Consider the following 21549-nt stretch of genomic DNA (forward strand, 5'->3'; position numbering starts at 1 on the left):
TAAACTCTTAGGAAACAGGATCCAGATTGTGGGGTGGGTATGCTGTCTTAGGTCCCCGAGACTCAGGAGGCTGGGGCATGAGGGGAGAAGCTTGAGCAACCTACCATTCGGAGATTAGCTGCCACAGTATGAGGAGACTCACAAAAAGAAGGAGGCAGGAGAAGGGAAGTGGGGGGAAGAGAGAGAGAGAGAGAGAGAGAGAGAGAGAAAGAACTTAAATTGAAATTATAGTCTCATTTTTAGAGCTTCATATTCTTAACAGATTGTTAATACTAATATTAACTTTGCAGATTGTTAATAAATACAGGCAGTTGCAGTCTACACTAACATGAAGGCTGGAAATGGCTGGGTGGAATAAAATGAAACTCACACATTACTGGAGGAAGGGGGCTTACGAAGGTCCAAATACTAGCAAGACTGGTAATGTTTACTAAGCATTTGTCTATTTTTTATGTGTACTTAAGTAAAACGAGGGCTCATGTCCAGCAGGGGACACACATAAAAAGACTCAAAGGATATTCATGTTCGTAGTGACACAGTGGAACAATACTACTGATATGCATAACACGGGCAGGTTTTGCATGTCATGTTGAGCAAGCAGAACCACATAGTGTTGGTGCATTGCATGATCCTTTAGATGACAGCCAAGCAAAATGTATTCCAGGAGGACAAGGGTACCCTGTGGTGATGTAAATTCCAGATACCTTGTTCTAAGAGTTGGTTTCATAGGGTAGACTTACATGCAAATATCTTGTCCATGTGTATGCCTAAAAATAACTCAAGAGATTCAGATCTTAGGTGGATATACATACAGATATATACATGAACTGATGCTAGTAGTAGATAAAATGTAATTCTTTTCTTTACACGAGGCTTTTGTTTGGTTGATTTGGTTTAGTTTTCTAACGTAGGGTCTCAAAACCTGGCTGTGTAGACCAGGCCAGGTTCAGACTTCTAGCAATCCTCCTGCCTCTGCCTCCTGAGAGCAGAGACTACAGGCTTCTTCTAACAGCCTACCTACAAGAGATTTTCTTTTAAGATGAGATAATAAAATTGATTTAGGGGGCCATATTTGTGACTCTAGAACATTTCCCATACCTTCATAAATACCTCAAGACAGACTATTCTTCACTCTCTGGTTTGGTGTGTTGCAGATCTTTCTAGGGTTTTGTTGTTTTTGCTGTTGCTGCTGCTAGGGCTGCTGTTGTTTGGTTTTGTTTGTCTGATTTTGAATTTGTTGGGGTTGGGGAGCATTTTTGGAGAAATATTTTTCTTGATCACATATCTGACAGCTTTTTAGTGACTGCTATAAGCTAAATATAGTAGCAACCTCAGAGACCCCTAGAGGTAGAGTGTTAAAGACTGGTTCCCAAGATGGGAAGCTATGGGACCTTTAGGAGGTAGCGGTGGGGGGTGGGGTCTATTGGGGGCATGCCCTTGAGAATGATGGTAGGACACCATCCACCTTCAGGTTCCTTTTGCTCCTTGGTTCTCATTGTGAGCAGCTTTCGGCTTCACATGTTCCTGCTGTGACACTTCCTCACCACCAGCCCAGATGAGAAGGGCCGACCTATCATGGACTAGATCCCTCAAAGCTGTGCGGCACAAATAAACCTTTTTCTCTTATAACCCAGTTATTTTGGTTACTGTGTTGTAGTAATAGAAGATCAGCCGCACAGCAAGATTGGGGATCTGAAAGTAAACAGTGTCATTATAGAATTAGGCACTGTGGGGGTAACCCAGAGGTGGAAGTAGATTCTTGTGGTCACACCAGGTATCAGAGCAAGAACTGAGGGAGGTATAGTGTGGGAATACAGAGCAGTGGACTGTTCGTTGTTTCAGAATGTTCCAGAAGACTTTCAGAGAGGTTATCACTAGGCCCTACTTGTACTTTGGCCACATATGAGGGTCATCTATATATTAAGCATCTGCAGTGATCACTAAAGGGAACTTTTCATCTCCTGGAGGATAAACAATGCCCTCTGTGGTCTTCATGTTTCCTTGGGTACCACTGTCATCCTGTGTCCTCCTATCAGCCTTAAGGATAGGGAAACTAGCTGCCACAGATTTCTAGAAAGCAGCAGTATTCTCTGAAATGTTTGTAAATGGAAAGGCCTTTCCTTTGAATTAGGTCTGAGGTCAAAGCCGAGCTTAGCATGGCCTTGGGCTGGTTCTTTTCCTTTCCAGCAGTGTTTGCATGCAGCAACCACAGTGCCCCCAAGCACGCTGCAGCCGGAGCCCCGGGCCTAGGTGAGAAACCTTCTGCTGCCTTTTATTGTCACACAGGTCTCTCTCCTGATAGCGGATGTACTTAGAAACACTTTGTAAAGTCCTTGGTATTCGTGTGGTTCTTCCTAGAAACCGAGACGGTTTCAAGAGAAGGGTTGCAGCCCCTGAGCAGTAAGAGAAGTCTCCTATTCTGCAGTCATCTATTAACGGACTCCTTCACAGTGGTCCTTTCTTCCTCTCTGCTCACAAAACATACCTGAGGATAATTTTAAATTCTAAAACTGTGTTAATGTTAAGTGTAGGATCGTGTTTGTTTAATTTTCCTTTCTGTATTTCCTGAAAGTCTAAGGATATACAGATAACACATCAGGCCCTTTTCTTGTTTTAAGCAACTTTCAAATTGGACTTCCAAGCTGTGTCTTCCATCGCCTGTTTCTACAGCTCCAGTCTTCTGTGAGCTGCTGTGTTGTCAAGTCTGTAACTGGGTGAGGGGTGAGTTTGAGGAAGAGCCTGACTCGAGGAACTGGTTAGTGATTTCATTTGCAGAGATAGAAGACTGGAAAAGGAGAACAAGGTTGGGTGGAAGGATAGTGGTACAGAAAAGGCCAAGAGAAGCACGCCTGCCGTAGCAGGCTGCCAGCCTCGTGCAGAGCATTTTGGCTAAGCAGTTCTTCCTTCCCCTCTCTCCAGGACCCTTGCTCACCCATACACCATTTTGGTGAAAACCTTTTGGATATAAGTATCATAGGAAGATCCCTTGTTCTCATCAGCTTTCTGGTAAACATACAGTGCTCTAGAAATATTGATCTTAAAAACAAAATAACAACAGTAACAACAAAAACAGAACAAACAAAAACCACATTGTTTAAAAGTGATAATTAAACAAAAGCCCTAAAAGGGAACATCTGAGCCAGCTGTGATGGTGCATGCCAGCAATCCCAGCACTCTGCAGGCAGGGCAGAAGGATTGCTGCAAGTTCCAGTCCAGCCTGGTCTACATAGAAAGTTCTAGGCTAGCCCAGGCTACATATCCAAGATTCTATCTCAAAAAAGGGTGGGGGATCAAAATAGGTCTGATAACAGAACTTAGCATGTGTGCAGGCCTGAGTTCAGTTCCCAACATCCTTCTCCCTCCCCAAAGGGAAGGAAGATCTGAAGTCAGTGACTTGCATAGTGACAGTGAACCTGAGCCAGAGGTCCCAGCCCTGCTTCTGTTCCTGGCGCTGCCAGCCACCAGCTCCTTGCTCTCAGATGTCTCTCTCTGTCCATCTGCTCTTCCCTGTTGCTGGAAGCAGGCCGTGGTGCTTACCCACATCAAACTGGAGATTATATACAGCACGAGCTGGTTAGCCCAACATGGAACCTTAATGTCTGCCATGCTTCACGGACATTTCCTTTCCCTTTTCCCTACCCCTGTCCATACCCTGAGATAAAGCAAGAAGAAGAAGAAGAAGGAGGAGGAGGAGGAGGAGGAGGAGGTCATAAAATCCCACAAAAGCCCATCCTGATACTTAGCAGCTCTTGTCAGAAAATAGTTCATGTCTCAGATTCCTAGTGCTGTAATTTGAGTCCTTCTCTGCCTGCAGTTTTATAATCTTGCCAAACGAGCAGCATGGGACACCCTAATCTTAAAGCATGTTTTCCTTTATCTCTTTCCTTTAACGTTGGTCAGAAAGCACTCAGAGTCCTCTGTGCTTGAGTTTGCTTCTGGTAGCCCAGACGGGTTGGAATGTTTAGGGCTGCCTTTCTTTTGCCCCGTACACCTGTTGCACATTGTAGATGAGAGACCATATGGAAGCCGGTGCTGTACAAGTAATACACCTTGGTGACTCCTTCAGCCAAGGATCTCCAGCCCTTTCCCATTTAAGGAAGGCAGTGGCCCTGGAGTTGAACATTGTTGAGGAGTTGGGGGAGGAGCGCTTAGTTTAACAGCTATGCTTGCATTTGCCCCTGGCCACATCACCAGGCTGGTCTGCACGCAGCCTTGTGTAAAAATGGACACACAGACAAGGGAGTAAGAAGGCACAGGCTGCGGAACCATTTTTCTCCCTAACCCAAACAAATCCTGTTTTAAAGTTTTCTTTGAAATCTGAGTCATTGTGTGGCCTCCCAACACATGCAGGTTAAAGCACCATTTCATAGGAAACGATGAGCCCCGCAACCTCTCACATCCTGTACTCAGGATGATTTTCATTTCCACTTCTCTGTGAAGGTTGAATATTTGTTTAGTTTCTGTGGTGAAGGCAGAGAGCAATCTAGTGGTGATTGTTTATTGTCAAAACCAAAGCTACACTATTACTAAATTTTTGCAAAGAGAGATGAACTTATTGCCTGGAACATAATAGACACTTTGCAAGTTGTGACTGTTTGAAGTTTCACAAGTTCGGCATGAAATTTCAACAGTGCGGCCCGAGGGAAACCATGCGCCTGGCTGTCATTTTAGGACTTAATTTACAAGGATAAAGGGGCCCTGAGGCCACTTCATTAAAGTTGTCTGATGATTAAAGATACTGCTGGTGGGCTATCAGAATGCATGACCTGGGTCTGGGGACACTACCCTGCTCCATACTCCATCTCCTACCCTGGCTTCTCCTTCCTAACCCTGGAACCCTCCATTCTGCTCTCAGCTACCTACCTTTACATTTGTTAGGACGAGCATGTATTTAATGCCTGCTGTGTACATCACATCACATCACTCTGCAAGGTGTTGGGTTTGCAAAGTCAAAATTCCTACTCAAGATACTGGCTCTGGGTCTATTAAGCTGTAAAAACACACTGACGCAGTTACGGTGTGGTAAGATCCAGGATTGTTTGTGTTCGGGATTGGATGAGGCAAGGTGAGGTTCACAAGAATCAAGAGTGCAGTTGTGAGATGGAGCCTCCAGAGAAACGTCTAAGCATTATCTAAAGGCCCCAAGACATGACACAGCATGCATGTTTGAAGAACTTCAAAGTTTCTGGGTAAGCAGATTGTGGAGTTAAGCAGAGGACCCAGTTACTTAGGGTTACTGTTGCTTTGATGAAACACCATGACTAAAAGCAACTTGGGGAGAAAAGGGTTTATTTCACTCACAGTTCCATTTGATAGTTAATCTTCAAAAGCAGTAAGGGTAGGAATTCAAACAGGGCAGGAACCTGGACACAAGAATGGTGCAGAAGCCATGAAGGGGTGTTGCTTACTGGCTTGCTCCTCATAGCTTGCTCAGTCTTCTTTTTTATAGACTCCCAAACCACCTGCCCAGGGACGGCACCACCCACAGTGGGTTGGCCACCCCCCTAATCACCAACTAAAAGATGCCCTACCTGCTTGCCCAGAGCCTGGTCTAATGGAGGCATTTCCTCCATTAAGGTTCTTGACTTTCACATAACTCTAGTAGATGACATGTTGACCAAAAACTAGCCAGCACATGTGGGTAAGGGAGAAGTTTGGTTGTGAAGACAAAGGATATAAGAGCAGCAAGTGCCAGATGAAAGGCAGCATGCAATTTGAATTTGAAGTTTTTTTATGGAAGAACTACATGGTGATGTCCAGGAAACAGCTAACACCACATGTGGTCCTCTGCAGAGTTCTGGGTACTGTATGAATTTGAGGCTATCCATGTGAGATGGAGGATTTATATATCCTCCAAGTGAAATGACTGTCTGGAAGAGCAGACTCTTAAGGAAGAGAGTGCAGAGGGAGCTCTGAACCTGGCATTCTGCACCTAAACACCTCCAGCCCCCAGGGGCCCTTCAGCCAAGTCATTTGACTGTGTGCTTTCCCAATTTGTGGCCACAAAGTCCAGCTGACTTGGAGCCTTTTACAGAGCGAGCGCATGGTGAACTCCACTGAAACTCACTTGGATCTGGGTGTAAGGTTTGCACTCTGGAGTGAAACCTTTTTGGGCAACCAATACTAAACATGAATAATAAACCAGGGCTTGGCCAGAGGGCAGAGGGGACCCTCGTAGAATCTCAGTTTCAGGTCAAGAGGGCCCCACATAAGCAAAGGACAGTTGGTGGGAAGTAATCATATCTAATGGGAACTGTGGAACCCATGGGGGCCAGGAAGCTGTGGGAGCTGAAGAACACCCTGTCAGGGGGTAATGGACATGTCAGAACAGAGATGAGAAGACGATGACAGAGCCACCATGTGGGCTCCCACCATGATCCAAGCATGGAAGAGGACCCCGGGCACACAGTGCTCCAACCACTGAGACTCTCTCCTGTCATGTTAAAACACTTCCTCTAGACTCTGCTTACAAAGGAATGAATGAGTATGAGGTGGCCCCTTTGTATTTGTCGCAAAATATTGGTTTGTTGTTGTTTTGGTTTGGTTTGGTTTTTTGCTAGTATATAATTCTTTAATCGTTTCCATGTGGCATTATAATGAGAAGACTGCCTGCAAGAACCCAAACTCCAATTCTTTCTAATACGCACAGTTCGAATGTGTATATTAAAGAATTGGGGGTTTTTTTTAGACCCTTTGTAAAAAAAAAAACAATAGAATTATCCCTAGTTTTAATTTTCATTTCATAAGCCATACTAGCTTTCTTTAGGAAAACATGCATATCAGAAGATTTTTGTGTTGGCAGGAAGCATATGAACAGAGTTTGGGAAGATTCTGTTGTCTGTCAAAGATGATGTTCATGTTCCTCCTAACTTGCTGTCTATGTTCAGGGCTAAGGCATGTTAAAGTGGGCCCAGAAATAGAGTCCAGATAATCAAAGTGAAGGACAAGCAAGGGAAACTTAGGGTTTGTTTGGTCTTAATTACTCTTGCCTGGCTGTTTAGAGTCTCTCAGAATATTACTGGCACCTCACAGATCACCCTGTCCAAAAGCCCTCTTTGAACAGACTAGCTGGGGGAGGAATTCCATCCACAGTGCTTTGTAAACTAATGTATACTTGGGGTCCTGACAGAAAAATGAAGACAAGGTCAAGATGAGCCATTTCCAGGTAGATCTGTTTACTGAAGCAGGACTGACAGAGGTGCAGGGCTTGAATCTTGAGCCAGTCAGACTGTTACCAATCCCGGACTCTAAAGGAACAGACAGAGGGAGGGTATGTAAATGGAATGATCATGCTGTCTGAGGTAGACTTTGGCACTGTGAGACAACTTGGAGTTGAGGGCCTGATCTCTGTTCTCCCTCTCTCTCAACTCCTGCCAAACTTGTGGCCAAACTGCCAACTTGTGGCCAAACTCAGTAAGGACCTGGAGGCACATGGCAGACTGATAGGGCTGCCTCCAAGGCAGAGATCATCTGGACTAAAGGGAGATTCCCCCAGCCTGACATTCACCAGGGCCTTTCAAACATCTGTAGCCAACTAGTGTGAAGCCACTGGTAGTGGCAGTGTTGTCGAGATCCAGGTGTAAGTGCTCAGAAATACAAGAAGCCTAAGTAGCACATTAAGTGGGAACAGTTGACTCTGGCGGATTTTGAGTCAGCACTGGCCTTGGCTGGATTTTATCTTCTAGTGGTATTGAACTGGTTAAAAAAAAAATGTGACTGGAGATCAAAGCCCTTTAAACAGATACATTGACTTCTGTAAACATCCTTGAACTACCCCCTCCTGGTGCCAGATCCGTCCAGCACCTCTAGAGGCTGTTAATACATGTAATGATTGTAATAAATACAGTATTTGCTTTGATTCCAGCTGGCTCCAGCCAGACTCTGTCCATAGTTCCTATTGTTATCTTTGCTTACTAGACAACTGTATTGTTACCATTGGTAGCAACCTTTGTCACAGATTCTTCAGCCCTGGTTCTTACACATTGCACTCCATGCTTCCCCTAACAGTGTTTGCAAATTGAGACTTTAGAAGACTTTCGTATTAGTAATTAATAACGGTCTGTTTTGCACACGCTTAAACTGGTTGTGCATTGGACAGTTTTCCATCAGAAATTTTCACAGAAGTATAATTTCAAAGGAAGACAAACTTGTATTTTGCTGCCAGAAAAAAAAAATATGTTATACTTTGTTCTCAAGCACTTAAAACGAGATTTGGTTGTAACAAAATGTTGCAAATCGTGCAGAGTTTCAGGTTTTAAAACTATAGAAACTTAAGAGAATTGAAGGACTCTGGATTAGACAATAGGATAGTCATAAGACGCCGATGCTACAAATGCTTTTCGATATATATCCAATAATAATACATAACCCAGAGGATGACTTTTTTAGAAAGCACTAATTTATATCTGAAATAAGAGGTTATTACCTAGTGTCGGCCCAGGGAACTCTTTGGATTATTCTACTTAAGAATTCAACAGAAATGTCATTGGTTTTTTATCTCCCATTTTGTACATTTTTATTAATTATTTCACTCCTGTAGAAAGGTAATCTTAACAACTCAATTTCTTTTTCATAGGAATTTCACCAAAATCAAGGCGTCTTTAGAGAAATGTTGTTAGTTCGAGGAGAGTATGAGCACAGTCTAATTCCTCTTCGTTTTGCTTAGCAATGACTTGTATGGAGACCAAGCAGGTCCTTCCCAGAGACACGTGAGCTTGTAAGGTCTTAACCATCCCTGCAGTGGACATCCACATAGGTGGTATCCCACACAGAGAGCGCTGTCATGGCCCAGCTGGAAAGCAACTGCAAGCAACCTTCCTCTCAAGCCACTGTTCAAAGAAGTAAGCTGAAACCAAATGGCAGTTGAATTTCTACAACTTGCTGACTCACCTAAAAAAGACCTCAAGATAGTTCAAAACACATTAAAAATCATGTCCACTAGTGGCATGACTTCAGTCCACCTTTACCTGTTGCTTTGTGGGTGCTTGGCCCTGTGGGATTTTCAGGAGAGTACAGATCTCAGCCCTGCTAGGCCTCATGCTTTGGGCCAGGCTACCCAACCATCTGGAATTCCCAGTTCTCAGCTCACTGGCAGCAGCTGGCTCGCACTCACCACCCTGTGTCTCCAGGCTTCGAGACGGACACCCATTGCAAGCTTCATGCCTATGTCCCTACAGACACTTTCCCAGGCACACCATGGCCATGATGTTCAAACCCACGCATAACTTTTTTTTAACAAAAATCAGAACATACTGCAACAGAGTTCAGAGTTGATTATTCATTCCGTACTATTTCGTGGACATCTTTTCTGTGTGAACAGGATGTACAAGATGAGAACAGTCCCATTCTTGTTTGAAAGATAAATAATGCTTCCCTATTAGTCACTACTGTGGCATAAACATCCTTAAGAATAACTATTTGTTTAGTAGCATAACTATTTCTGAGGAGAATGCTGGATCAGGAACGTGTACTGTTTTATAAATGCTGTCTTATTATCTCTAAAAGGGTTGTGCCAATTTGCAGTTTAAAGCAATTTTACATAACAGAGGCAAATCATTTTGCTAATTTCAACTCAGCCCCTTCCCGCACAGTTCCATTACAAAGAGTGCATCCCTTTCTTCTCTGTTTTTTCATATGTGTTACCCATTTTTTTCAGTTATATTATTTTCTTACTGATTGATATGAGGTCTTTAATCAGTCTGATGTTAAATCCTAATTGACCCATCTGGAAGTAGGTCAGACACTAAATACCTCAATCTCGCTCTGGTGTTTTTAGTCTTTGTCATGTTCAGGTTTATTTCTTTGTGTTGAGAGGTTTTTTTCCCTCTCCCAAATCATTGGATATTTTTAATTTTTGTCTTGCTATTACCTTTATTTTTTTAAAGATTTATTTATTTTATGTGAGTATAGTGTTGCTGTCTTCAGATACAACAGAAGAAGGCATCAGATCCTGTTACAGATGGTTGTGAGCCACCATGTGGTTGCTGGGAATTGAACTCAGGACGTCTGGAAGAGCAGTCAGTGCTCTTAACCGCTGAGCCACCTCTCTAGCCCGCTGTTACCTTTATAATACAGCCTTTTCACACCATTGTCATGCCATTTGTGTAGGCTTTCTTTTATGTGCTTCAACAGTAGCATTACCATTTTCTTGTGCAGATTTTATATTTTTAATTCCTGATTTGAGTGAATGTACTCTTTGCATTTTACAGTGGAATTAACTGGGACATGTCTGTGTGTACCATCTAAGTTCTTGTTATCTTACTAATATTGTATTTTCATAAATACTGTGCCAAAAGACATGAACCTTGAGAAATTCTAGAGGGAGGGACTGGAGGGAGCAATGGACTCAGAATTGGCCAAATACAGCAAAATACAAGACCTTACAGGACACACAACCTTCTAATGCAGACTGTACAAAATGGAGAATGCACTTCCACACACTATAGAACAACAGCAGCAAATGGGAACTGTCAATACCGAACAAGAACAAAGCCCACCAAGTAGGACAAGTTACACTGAGGTGGAGAGAGAGGGAGGAAGGGAGGGAGACACACACACAGCAGTTGGAGGAGAGCTGTGATCTGGGATGTAACACAGTGGAAGAACTCCTGTTCATGTGTACAGGGCTCTGTGTTCATCCCCAGGAGTGAAAAAAAAAAAGTAAGCAGTTTGGTCTTAGGGAAATGTTGGCACACTTTTCTAGATTATTTACTCCTCTGAGCCCTGTGCCCTTTGACTAAAGGAAAAACATCAACTATGTATTATCCAGGGTTGAACAAAATTAATGAAAATTCACATGTAAATAATTATTCTATTAATGGAATCTGAAGTTTTTCAACTAAGAAAAGTACAAGGGAAAACAAAAGATGATGAGGGAAACTGTGTAGAATAAAAACAGGAAATCGCTAGATTATCCAATAAAAGAATAACATTCCCAAGATGGAAATAAAACTCCACGTGAGTGTTTAAAATAAATAATATGGCTAAGTGCCTGATAGATGTGGAGAGAGAAAAACTAAAGGACACCTGGAAAGAAACAGTCAGTACAAGTGAGCTGGCCACTGAAACAACCGAGCAGGCCGCTAGAACCAAAATAATAGACATTCTGGGAGCTGCTTTAGACCAGTGTGATTTAAAGTTGAAATTTAAGAGTCAATAGAGAAATCCTTGGTCATAATCAAAACTGACTCGTCAAGAGGTTCAAAGATTTAATGAACCAATTATCAAGAAGATATTCAAACAGTTATAAACACACCCAGCTGAGCCGGGCATGGTGGCACACAACTTTAATCCCAGCACTTGGGAGGCAGAGGCAGGCGGATTTCTGAGTTCGAGGCCAGCCTGGTCTACAGAGTGAGTTCCAGGACAGCCAGGGCTACACAGAGAAACCCTGTTCCGAAAAACAAAACAAAACAAACAAACAAAAAAAAAAACAGAAACAAACAAACAAAAAAACACGCCTAGCTGACAAAGATGTGAGCCAGACAATTTTGGAGCTGCCAAAGGATTACTTATTCTTGTCATTATTGCTTCAAAAATGAAGAAGAAAGTGGGCTGATTGCTTTGCTTATTCCTGATGTCAAAACAGAGGAAAGTAACACACAGAAAATCCTATAGGCTACTCTTATTTATAAAAAATATTAATATCCTGAGTAAATGTTTGCAAATAGGTGATAAGTGTATGTGATGTGTGTAATGATTAGTAACGGTGTATCTCAAGGAAGCTGGATCGGTGCAGTGTTAGGAAATCTAATGTCATGTCCATCATTAGAAAACAAGGAACAATCACACAGTCACTGTTAATAGACATTTTAAAAGCATCAGATAAAAAAATCTATGTGTACATTTGAGTGTTAAATAAATTTTAAAATGAGTAGAAAGGAAATTCCTAAATCTGTCAGTCAGTATGTTCGTATTTTTAATGTTGAGACATTTTTAATTATATTAATAGATACTGTGCAGCGAAAGTAATGAAAATGAAGATAGTAATGAGAAGTTTATTAGGGTGAGACATCAGAAATCAGCTTCCTAGGAACATCTTAAAATAACAAGGCAGTCAGTCTGAAGTTTCGTCTGGTAGAATGCTAGGCTTTATTATGAACAGAGGTTAATGAATGTGTGCCTTCACAGTGTGTGAGTTTGTGTGTGTGTGTGCGTGTGTGTGTGTGTGTGTGCGGGCATGCGCGCTTGCGCATCACTCAAGTGGAACTTGGTAGACAGTTTGCACCTGACTTGTGTTTACAGTGTGTCAGTGATAAAGCAATGTCCCTGCTATGGATGCTGGTAGAACTGAAGTAAGTCTTGCCTAGTTATCTTCTTAGGACCAATTGCCTTAAAATCCCTACTCTGCTATTGAGGCCTAGTTGTTAGTATGATAATAGATAATAAGCATGTACAGACATGCAGTGGAAAAAGCCTTGTCCAGGCCCTCAGGAAGGAATCATATGACCTCTTAGGTAGCAGTGAGTCCAGGATGCTGGTACCATGAAACTGGGTCTTGTGGGATAAATAGAATTTCCATACATAGAGGAAGAAAAGTCTTCCCAAGCTAAGAGAACAGATTGAACAAATTGTGGTGGTAGGAGCTGGAGCTGTGCTAGGTACAGTAGTGCTCAAACCCCGCTGAACAGTCCCTGGAGAACATTAATTAAAATAAGAAAGTTAAGGACGGGGAAAAACAGACAATCCAGTACCCCCTGATTTAGTGAGGTACCTTTAAAACAAGGTCTCAATTATACAGTCTAGGCTGGTTTTAAAACTGATGATCCTCCTGCCTCAGCCTCCTAAGTGCTAAGATTGGATATGTGCCTGCACGCCTGATACACTCTCCTCCATTAGCTGTCAGCCACATGTCTCTTAACGAAAACTGACCCCTGGGTGGGTTGAAGCAAAACGGATTATATGAGATGAAGAGATGAGAACTGTCAGGGTTGCTGTATACTCGTCCCCAAAAGTTAAAACACCCACCGTTTTATTCTTTCTCATACTCTTGTACATTGACTGGACTCCATCTCATTTGTCTTTAGATGCCTGGGAACAAGGTAGCCTTCATTGTCCCATACTGGTGGCTTGCATAGCTTTCAGCTGAGAATTTAGCAGGGGCTGTCAGAGTGTCTTCATGAACACCTCACAGCGTCACTCCTGGGTCCCCAGAGGAAGCATCTCAAGAGCAAGCATTCTAAAGGGCCCAGGTCACAAGACATCTTATGAGCTAGCCTTGATAACCTCAGACATCACTGCCACGTTCTGCAGGTCAGGCAACTCCTGATTAGCGAAAGCTGAGTAAACTCCGTCCTGTGATGAGAACAGGATGGATGTACATGGAGAGAAGGACATCAATGGAAGACATTTTCAGAGACCTGCTACCCCAATTATCAGTGTACCAACCAACACAGGATTAAAGTACATGACACCAGATTGAAGGAGCTCTAGATAGTAACACAGACAAAACAATGAGGATAAAGAGATCTGGAAAATGCAAAATGTGCGTGTAAAATATGTGAAAGGTATTGACTGAGTATCTGACGACAAAGAGGACGCCTTACTTCGAGTGTCCGTAGAACTTCTGCCTTTCCTCTCTAGAACAGGGAGGCGTTCACTTCCCTACCCACACATGAGTCTGAAGCCTTGACCTGGTCTTCTCCTCAACCTGGAAGAAATCATTAGAGTTGTGCTTCGCCAGTCTGCTCTGTGTCGAATGGGTTCTCGTCACTGCAGTGCTCCTCCGTGGGATGACGTCCTTAGACACAGTGCAGATACTTGCGTTAGGCATCCTGTCTTGTTTTTTCTCACTTTTGTTGGCTGGGAGCACCAGGGGAGGGGAGTTTATTTTGATTCCCCATAGTGTCGGAATAAGAGCAGTTTTGACTTGTCTAGGGATGCTCTGTACACTTCAGGGTCATCCTCCAGCAGCCACTGGAATCCCCCCCCCCTTTCCAACAGTGACTTGGGAGTTGGGCCAGCATTGTTTCCCGAGTGTTGTCTTGAAGTCTCATAAGTAGGGGAGGGCAGTTTTCTGATAAGAGTTTTGCCTTTGGTTTTTTGTTTTGTTTTGTTTTTCTTTGCTCTCTGAAGCCTGTTTATGTGCCATCCTGGTCCCATTGGAACAGTCTGAAATGGGAGCCCAAGGTGTGGAATGATGCAATTTCCTGGCCTGTGGAGTCCTGTGTGCTTCTTACCTCTGTCATGTTGTTACCACGAGGTATAGGAGTTCTGTATGAACTAGATCTTGTCCTCGGGCCACTCGAGATGGGTGTGTAATTCAACAGCTGGCTGCCTCAGTAACGACCAGGTCCCTTTGCTATTGCAGGTCGTCACGCTGTGGTACCGAGCCCCAGAAGTCCTGCTCCAGTCCAGCTATGCCACCCCTGTGGACCTCTGGAGTGTCGGTTGCATCTTTGCAGAAATGTTTCGCAGAAAGTAAGAACTCCATTTTCTCTCTGAATCATTGGTCTTTTACATACCCGCTTGGCATTTCTGTCTCGTTTGAGGGCTTGGTCAGACCCACCTGTCCTACATCTGTGTTCCTGGTCCTTACAGCTTCTGATTTGTGGTAACTTAGCTTGGTGAGTGATTCCCCCACTGTCCTAACTGGTTAATGTGAAGCACCTCTTTAGTGAAGGAAGACCCTCGGGGTGGAGTTTATCCCCAGGAGGATCAGGACTATGGAGAGTTTTGTTGTTGTCGTTTTGGTTTTTATTTTTCCTCTATTAATTTCTTTACTTGTGCATTTTAAATCCTGGTCACAGCACTCCCCGACCCACGGTGGGCTATGGAGTTTTTAAACAGAGATTCTGATGGTGAAAACTGTTGGTGCAGGGTATCAGGTTAATAAGGAGCAGGCCAGGGGGACCTGAGTGGTGCCTTAGAGTACTGGCATAGCCCCACCGTATGAGGAGGGAGCCAGCACATCTGGGTTGCAGGTCGCGTGGTGTGCCCACAAGGTAAAATAAACTACGTCCTTGAAAAGCAGATTTGCTTAGAAGGGGGAATAAAATGAACAGATGAAGCTGCCTGCGTTCTCACTTAGTGTCCATGTGTCTCACACATCAAACATGTTTCTGCAGTTTTCATGGGGCGGTGATCAGGCCATCCGCTTGTCAAAGTGGTAGTTCACCTGATTTTTAGGTGACAAAAACAGGCAAACAGCATTAATCAGGTTTGGTTTCGTTTCCTTTATTTTTGTTTCCCTCAGAAGAGGTGAGTGAGAAGCCAAGTGTATCCCTATTGAGCATGTTCGCAGTGTAGCTCCCCGCCGCTTTTTTTCTGAGGAAAGAAGTGGTCAGCCATTCTGGCTTGCTGGTTGTTCTAACCAGAGGAAGTTCATCCAGTCAATTTTGTGAACTGCTTCTACACCTCAGCAAAACTGTAACTCACAGGATCATAGGACTGTGGCAGAGACACGAGAGTACAAAGACTGTTTCGTGCTGCCCTACTGTGTGTGGTGTATATTGCCAGAGCTTCTGCATTGTGTTTGCTTCTCTATTCCTTGATGCAGGAGGGTACTGTGGTTCAATGGTCCCCACGAACTAGCAGGAATCTGAACTGAAAGGAAGTCTAGTAACTTCTAATGTAGTGCTGTTTGAAAAGGGGGGTATAAAAATTAGCCATCAACTGAACATCAGAGACAACTAACCAGGCTAAATAAGTAGGACCTGGAACAGTTGAGGAAGTGGAGGGGGCTTGTGTGGATGTGTGCATTTGACGCCCAGAAGTCAGCCTCAGTGTCCTCCACAGTCTTTGACACAGGGTTTCTCACTGGAAACTGGGGCTGGCTGTTTAAGCTAGGCCTGCCCCAGGGATTCCACTTGTTTGTATCTCCCCAGCCCTGGGACACAGGAATGCGACCATGCCCAGCTTTGTATGTCGGTGCTAGGGATGGATCTCCAGTGCCCATATCTGCCCTTAAGGCGGTTTTAAAAGTGTGGTCCCTATGCTGCGGCTTCAGCCTTACTTGAGGCCTTCTTAGAAATGTGAATTCTTAGGACCCATCCTAGATCGGAGGTAGTTCCCGAGCTAAGTCTGTCTCCCTGTGTTTTGGCAAGGCCTCCACTTGATCCTGATATGGTAAGAACTACTGGATTGGATGATGGTGTTGGCAGAAGTGGGCAGTCCTTAACAGTGCACATTTCAGGCACTCCCTTGAGGTTCAGATTCATTGTTGAGTCGAGCCAGGAATTCTGTTTTTTAAAAGTGCCTTAGGTAATTCTTTCATCTAACAAGAGTGGAAGACATTAGGCTGAAGTCTTACAATCAGAAATGAGACTGAGACTATGTGAAGAGCAGGTGAGAGTCGGGGTAGTTGTTGCAGCCTATTCGGAATAATGCCTATAATGCTAAGAGTTGATTAGAAAACTGCTCACTCAGATTATATTTATGTGTCTGTGTTTTGAGTTTTCCTCTGTATAAAAATGGAGTCTGTATTTTGGGGGTAGGGAGGTCAGTTATTTTTCTACAGTACAAATTAGATTAGCTATGATTGATTTTTAAAAACTAGTTTCGAAAAATGCTAAAAGAAAGATAAAACTTGAGACATTAGAATTGAGCATCCTCTAGTTAGATATTGGCAGTATTTTTAAGTCTGAGTGGTACCCATCTACGGAACAGCTCAACCCCAAGTTTCATTTTCAAGCCTTAAACACCTTTCCACATAAGTGATCAGTCTGATTGATAATTAGGTTCTCAGCCTAGCTTGAGGGTTCTCAAATCATGTGGGGAATATATGATACACCAGTCCAGCAAGCCCATTTTCCAATGGGAAAATTCCATTCTATATTCTTATGGCTGAGAGAGAAGGCTCAAGGAAAGACTTTGGTGGTATAGTATGGTGATAGTATGGTCTGTTGGTTTGCCTGCTGGGAGAGTGGGGACATAGAAACCTTTCCTCCTGAAGGTACTGCATAAAGGAGTAGATCAAGGTCTGAGTGAATGAAGGATGAAGCAATATCAGAAACTGGATCCTAAAGCTAAAGTAGACTAAGTCTCTGCCAAGTACATATCCTTCCTAGGATATCCTATCCCTTTCTAGTCCCACTGGTTTGACTATGACCTTGATCGTGCATACAGTCTTTGATTGTTTCTGCTCAGTTCACATTGATATTCCTGTGATACTACCCAGATATCTGGACATGGCATGGTTCTTAATTGAAGCAAAAGTGTCCCAGGATTCTGGCATTTCCAGGATATAGCTGGACTCCTGATTCCATGGAGAGCCTGTTGAGAACTGAAAGGCCCAGGATCCCGAAAGCATGCTCTTTCATTACTAAAGGCTAATTATAATTCGGGGAATATTTGACACCTGTCTATTTTTCATTCCTCCTTGCTGCAGAGGCAGTGATTTCTGTGTCACACTGTCTGTATTGCTGCCATTGTTTTTGCTGTTACAGCAGCTTTATATTGGTTACTGACTGATTTTTCACCACCCTAAATCAGCTTACTTTATAATTTAACTTCACCCTAAACAAGAATACATAAAACCACAGCCTTGGTAAACCAGTAATTTATTTAGCTGATAGACATTAGAATCTATATAAATATCAAGATTATTAGAAAGCTGCCCATGGCCAGGTGTGGTGCATGCCTTTAATCCCAGCACTCAGGAAGTAGAGGCAAGTGGATTTCTGAGTTTGAGGCCAGCCTGGTCTACAGAGTGAGTTCCAGGACAGCCAGGACTACACAGAGAAACCTTGTCTCGAAAAACAAAAAAAAAAAAAAAAAAAAAAGAAAGAAAGAAAGAAAGAAAGAAAGAAAGAAAGAAAGAAAGAAAGAAAGAAAGAAAGCTGCCCATGACCATCCACCAAAATGGCCTCATACATCACCAGCTGAGTGTATCTAAAATACAACTCCCTGTAGAATGGTTGCTATATGAGAGGGTCACTCCTGAGGCATGACCATATAAATCCTAGTAAAAAAGAAACTCATTGAGTGTGCGATGAGTTCGTTAAGCAGAACTGGCTGGTGAGGGATGGGTGCTGTGGGTTGGTATAAAAAGACTGTATGGGGGACTGAAGAGATGGCCCAGCGGTTAAGAGCACTGACTGCTCTTCCAGAGGTCCTGAGTTCAATTCCCAGCAACCACATGGTGGCTCACAACCATCTGTAATGGGATCTGATGCCTCTTCTGATGTGTCTGAAGACAGCTACAGTGTACTCATATACATAAAACAAATAAATCTTTTAAAAAGAAGAAGGAGAAGAAGACTTTCAAAGAATTCTCAGTGAAAGCCCAGAGGTTGCATCCTACTTGTTTGTATAAAATCTTTGAGGAATAATCATTTTTGTATGAGCAATATTTGGCATCCTTTATAATCTCCCAGAAGCAAAGAAGGCAGGGGAGTGAAACACTTCTGGTCTTCCAAGCCCAAGGCTGTGTCCTTCAGGAGTTACCTCACCGTGCCATATTCAGAGGGTAGAGACATGGAATCTTCCACAAGTAGGGTGAATAACTTGTTCAGAAACACCAACTATTACACAGCAGAGCCAGGTTTGAATCCAAGTCTTCCTGATACTATAGCTGCCAATTGCTCTACCCTGTTAGGTTTTTGCTCTTGACAACACCAAACATACAAGAGGTTTTTTTTCTATAGTATTTTATATATTACTACAAGAGAACAACAATGACATTTTAGAGGCAAAAGAGCAGATCACATAGTCAATGCCCTTGATTTCCACTTTCCTCAGCGTTGGGAAGGCTGATTGATTCTCTGTCACATTATCAAGAGTTACATGCTTTCTGTTGTAAAACTGATGCCTAGGAAATACAAACTCAATAAAGAGAGTCTTAGGGCAGATGGTTGCCAAATAGCCAGAAAGTTAAATACCATCTGTCAGTATTATCTGAGTTTAATAATTGCCCGCACTGACCCACAGAAGCATTCTACAGAGTGGATAACACGGATTAGAGCTATATTCTTTTTAATCTCCCTTCTATCTCCTTTGTAAGTAAACGATCTTGACGTCACGTTGAGATGTGTATTGTGCTAAAACAGTCAGAGATCTGGTCGGTAGCCATGTAGTTAAAGTGATGGGAGGGCTAGGGGGAGATGTGGGGACAGGAATAGAGTGGTGTTTAACTCTGTGGCAAGATCAACCCACTCTCTGGGTACCTAGTAGTTGCTTTGTGGTCCTGGCCAGAACTGTTTAGTTTCTTGTTTGGAAGTTATGGGGTTTTCCAGGTTAAAGCAAAGACATAAAAGAGAGTGTACATTGAAACAGAATAGAATATGCTACAAATTCTTTGAATATGCAGATTGTGGTGAGCAGATAGTAATTCTCAGAAATTCTGGGTTGCCAGCCCTGCTGGTCCTTAGCTACAAAATGCCAAATGCCACCAAGAAGAATATAACAAATACAGTCACTGTTCGCAGGAAACAAACTTCATGATAATATTACTCCTTGTCTGGTGGCTTCTCTAGACTTGTCGTCATTGGTTTCTATGAATTAAATACCCAGTAGCAGAAGCTATCAGTTTATAACTGTCCTTTGTGGCTTGAAGGCCAGTGAGCAAATGTCTAAACTGTTACTGAATGCCTTGCCAATTTTCCCATCCCTTGCTGTGTTGGTGGGCATCCATGTTGTACTCTCCTAGTGACCTCAAGGAAACGAAGGGCTTGACTGGCTGTCACAGATGCCCAGGCACCAGGAGGCGAGAAAACCTGTCGCCTCCGGCTAGGTCAGAACTTGTGTGCAGAGCTTCAGGCACTTACGCAGCTCGGCTTTCTGCCTCCTGTCTTCTTGGTCTTTATTTAAAGAACCAGCCAAATAGGAACAACTCTAAAGGAGCATCCTCTTAGATAAGGAGATGCCTGAGATGGAACCCAGGTATGAGGGGACCAGTCTTGGTAGAGTGATAGATAGATCCAGGATGGTTCAGTCTGAGAACAAGCAGGTACTTTCACAGTCTAATCAGAGTTGAGTTCTCAGCTCTTACTGCGTAGCTTTACATGAATTTGAAAAATATGCTTGTCCTGAGAAGCCGTTGGGTGTGGGCTTTGCCTCTCTGCAGGCTCCTAAGGCTCTCCAGCCTGGTGGACTGGCTCTGCCTGTCCTGTGATCTTGGTGCTTTTCCTTTCTTCCCGTGTTCCCATCTCTGTTCTCTGTTCTCAGCAGCCAACGGCTCCATTCTGGCTCTTTCTACAAAACTCCAAGTCTGGGAATTCTATTTCTGCAACAGATCACCCTCTCTCCTGGGCTCATTTTCATAGTACCCTCATCATACCAGGTTTTCCTGTGTATGTGTGCATATGTCTATACTGCCCTCTCTGAGAAAGGAATTGTGGCATTGTTACCCATCTGCTGCTGCAGGGAGTGATGTTGCTAGTCTCTCTGTGCCTTCTTTTAAACACTCCCAAGTTCTGAATTGCATCAACTAGAGAAATTTGGCCTAAAGCCATACACCAGGGTAAGAAGGGATGTCGCCTGTGGTGGTGGTGGTGGTGGTTCCACAAAGTGGGAGACAGAACAATGTAAAGGCCCCAGTTGACTCAACCCAGAATCACTCGGTTTATACATTTCCTGGCCCCACCAGCTAGCTGTAAGGATTCCATGACTCTTGACAAGAATTTCAGTTTTACACTCATTTCTCAGAGAAATACCCCTGAAGTCGCATCATCTAAATCAGTGGTTCTCAACCTTCCAAAGACTGCTCCTTTACTATAGTTCCTCGTGTTGTGGTCACACACACACACACACACACACACACACACACACACACACCCCAATCATAAAATTACTTCTTTTGCTTCTTTGTGACTGTAGTTTTGCTACTGTTATGAACTGTAATGTCAATACTTTTTGGAGATAGAGGTTTGTCAGAGGGTCTTGATCGACATGTTGAGAACTGCACATGTGCTTGCTCAGTGCCTGTGCCTAGCTCTTCATAGGCCTGCCCATTCTCCTCCAGTCCCAGCCCTTGGCAGACTCAGTCCCGGGCTAGGATTCCCTTCACTTGAGACTTGTAGCCCTTTGGACACAGTTGATCGCCACACTCCCAGTCCTGCATTCTGCCTTACCTCCGATTTGTTGGGATGGGTGAAGCCATCCAATAGGCTCCTCCTTTCAGTGCAGAAATCCTGTTTCTCTCTTCCTTCTCTCCTTTCCCTCCTGTCAGGGCAAATCTCTAGAGCTGTGCTCTTCATGTTCCGTCTGTGATGCTCTCCTGATTCAGCGGTGAACCATCTGCTCATTCTCTCTCCATCCTACAAATGCTCTCTCTTCAACTTTCTAATCCCCACCCCCACCCCCGCTTTTTCCTACTCTTTGTGGCCACCACTACTTTATCACTGGCTCATCCCTTGGTCCTTTCCAAAAATGATAGGTGCAATCCTGCTAGATTCTTTTGCCACCTAGGCTATCCAGGTACAAAACTGAGGCCCGCAGAGGTTGAGTCATACAGAAAGCACCGCAGCCTACCCCTTCTGTGACCAGAAGAGGCTCTAAAGCCAGACACACCGACTGCAAAGTCCCTCTGGAATGCAAGAGGTGGACAGCGCATACCTTGTGTATCCTCTGAACCTGCGCACTCGTTCTGTGAACCCTGCCTGGCTGGCTCTT

At 43.6% G+C, this 21549-nt stretch overlaps 1 protein-coding gene across 2 annotated transcripts in view; it reads left to right on the plus strand.

Moving 5' to 3' along the window:
* Positions 1-21549, plus strand: part of Cdk6 (cyclin dependent kinase 6) — a 196257-nt gene that overhangs the window by 124666 nt on the left and 50042 nt on the right. For both annotated transcript variants that reach the window (XM_021162511.3, XM_029477311.2), the window contains one exon: positions 14309-14418. In XM_021162511.3, coding sequence (XP_021018170.1) covers positions 14309-14418 — 110 coding nt within the window. The remainder of the gene's footprint in view (positions 1-14308; positions 14419-21549) is intronic.

The sequence above is a fragment of the Mus caroli genome, unplaced genomic scaffold (assembly GCF_978045245.1).
Source record: "Mus caroli unplaced genomic scaffold, Mus_caroli_1 scaffold_4, whole genome shotgun sequence".
NCBI classification, from domain to species: domain Eukaryota; kingdom Metazoa; phylum Chordata; class Mammalia; order Rodentia; family Muridae; genus Mus; species Mus caroli.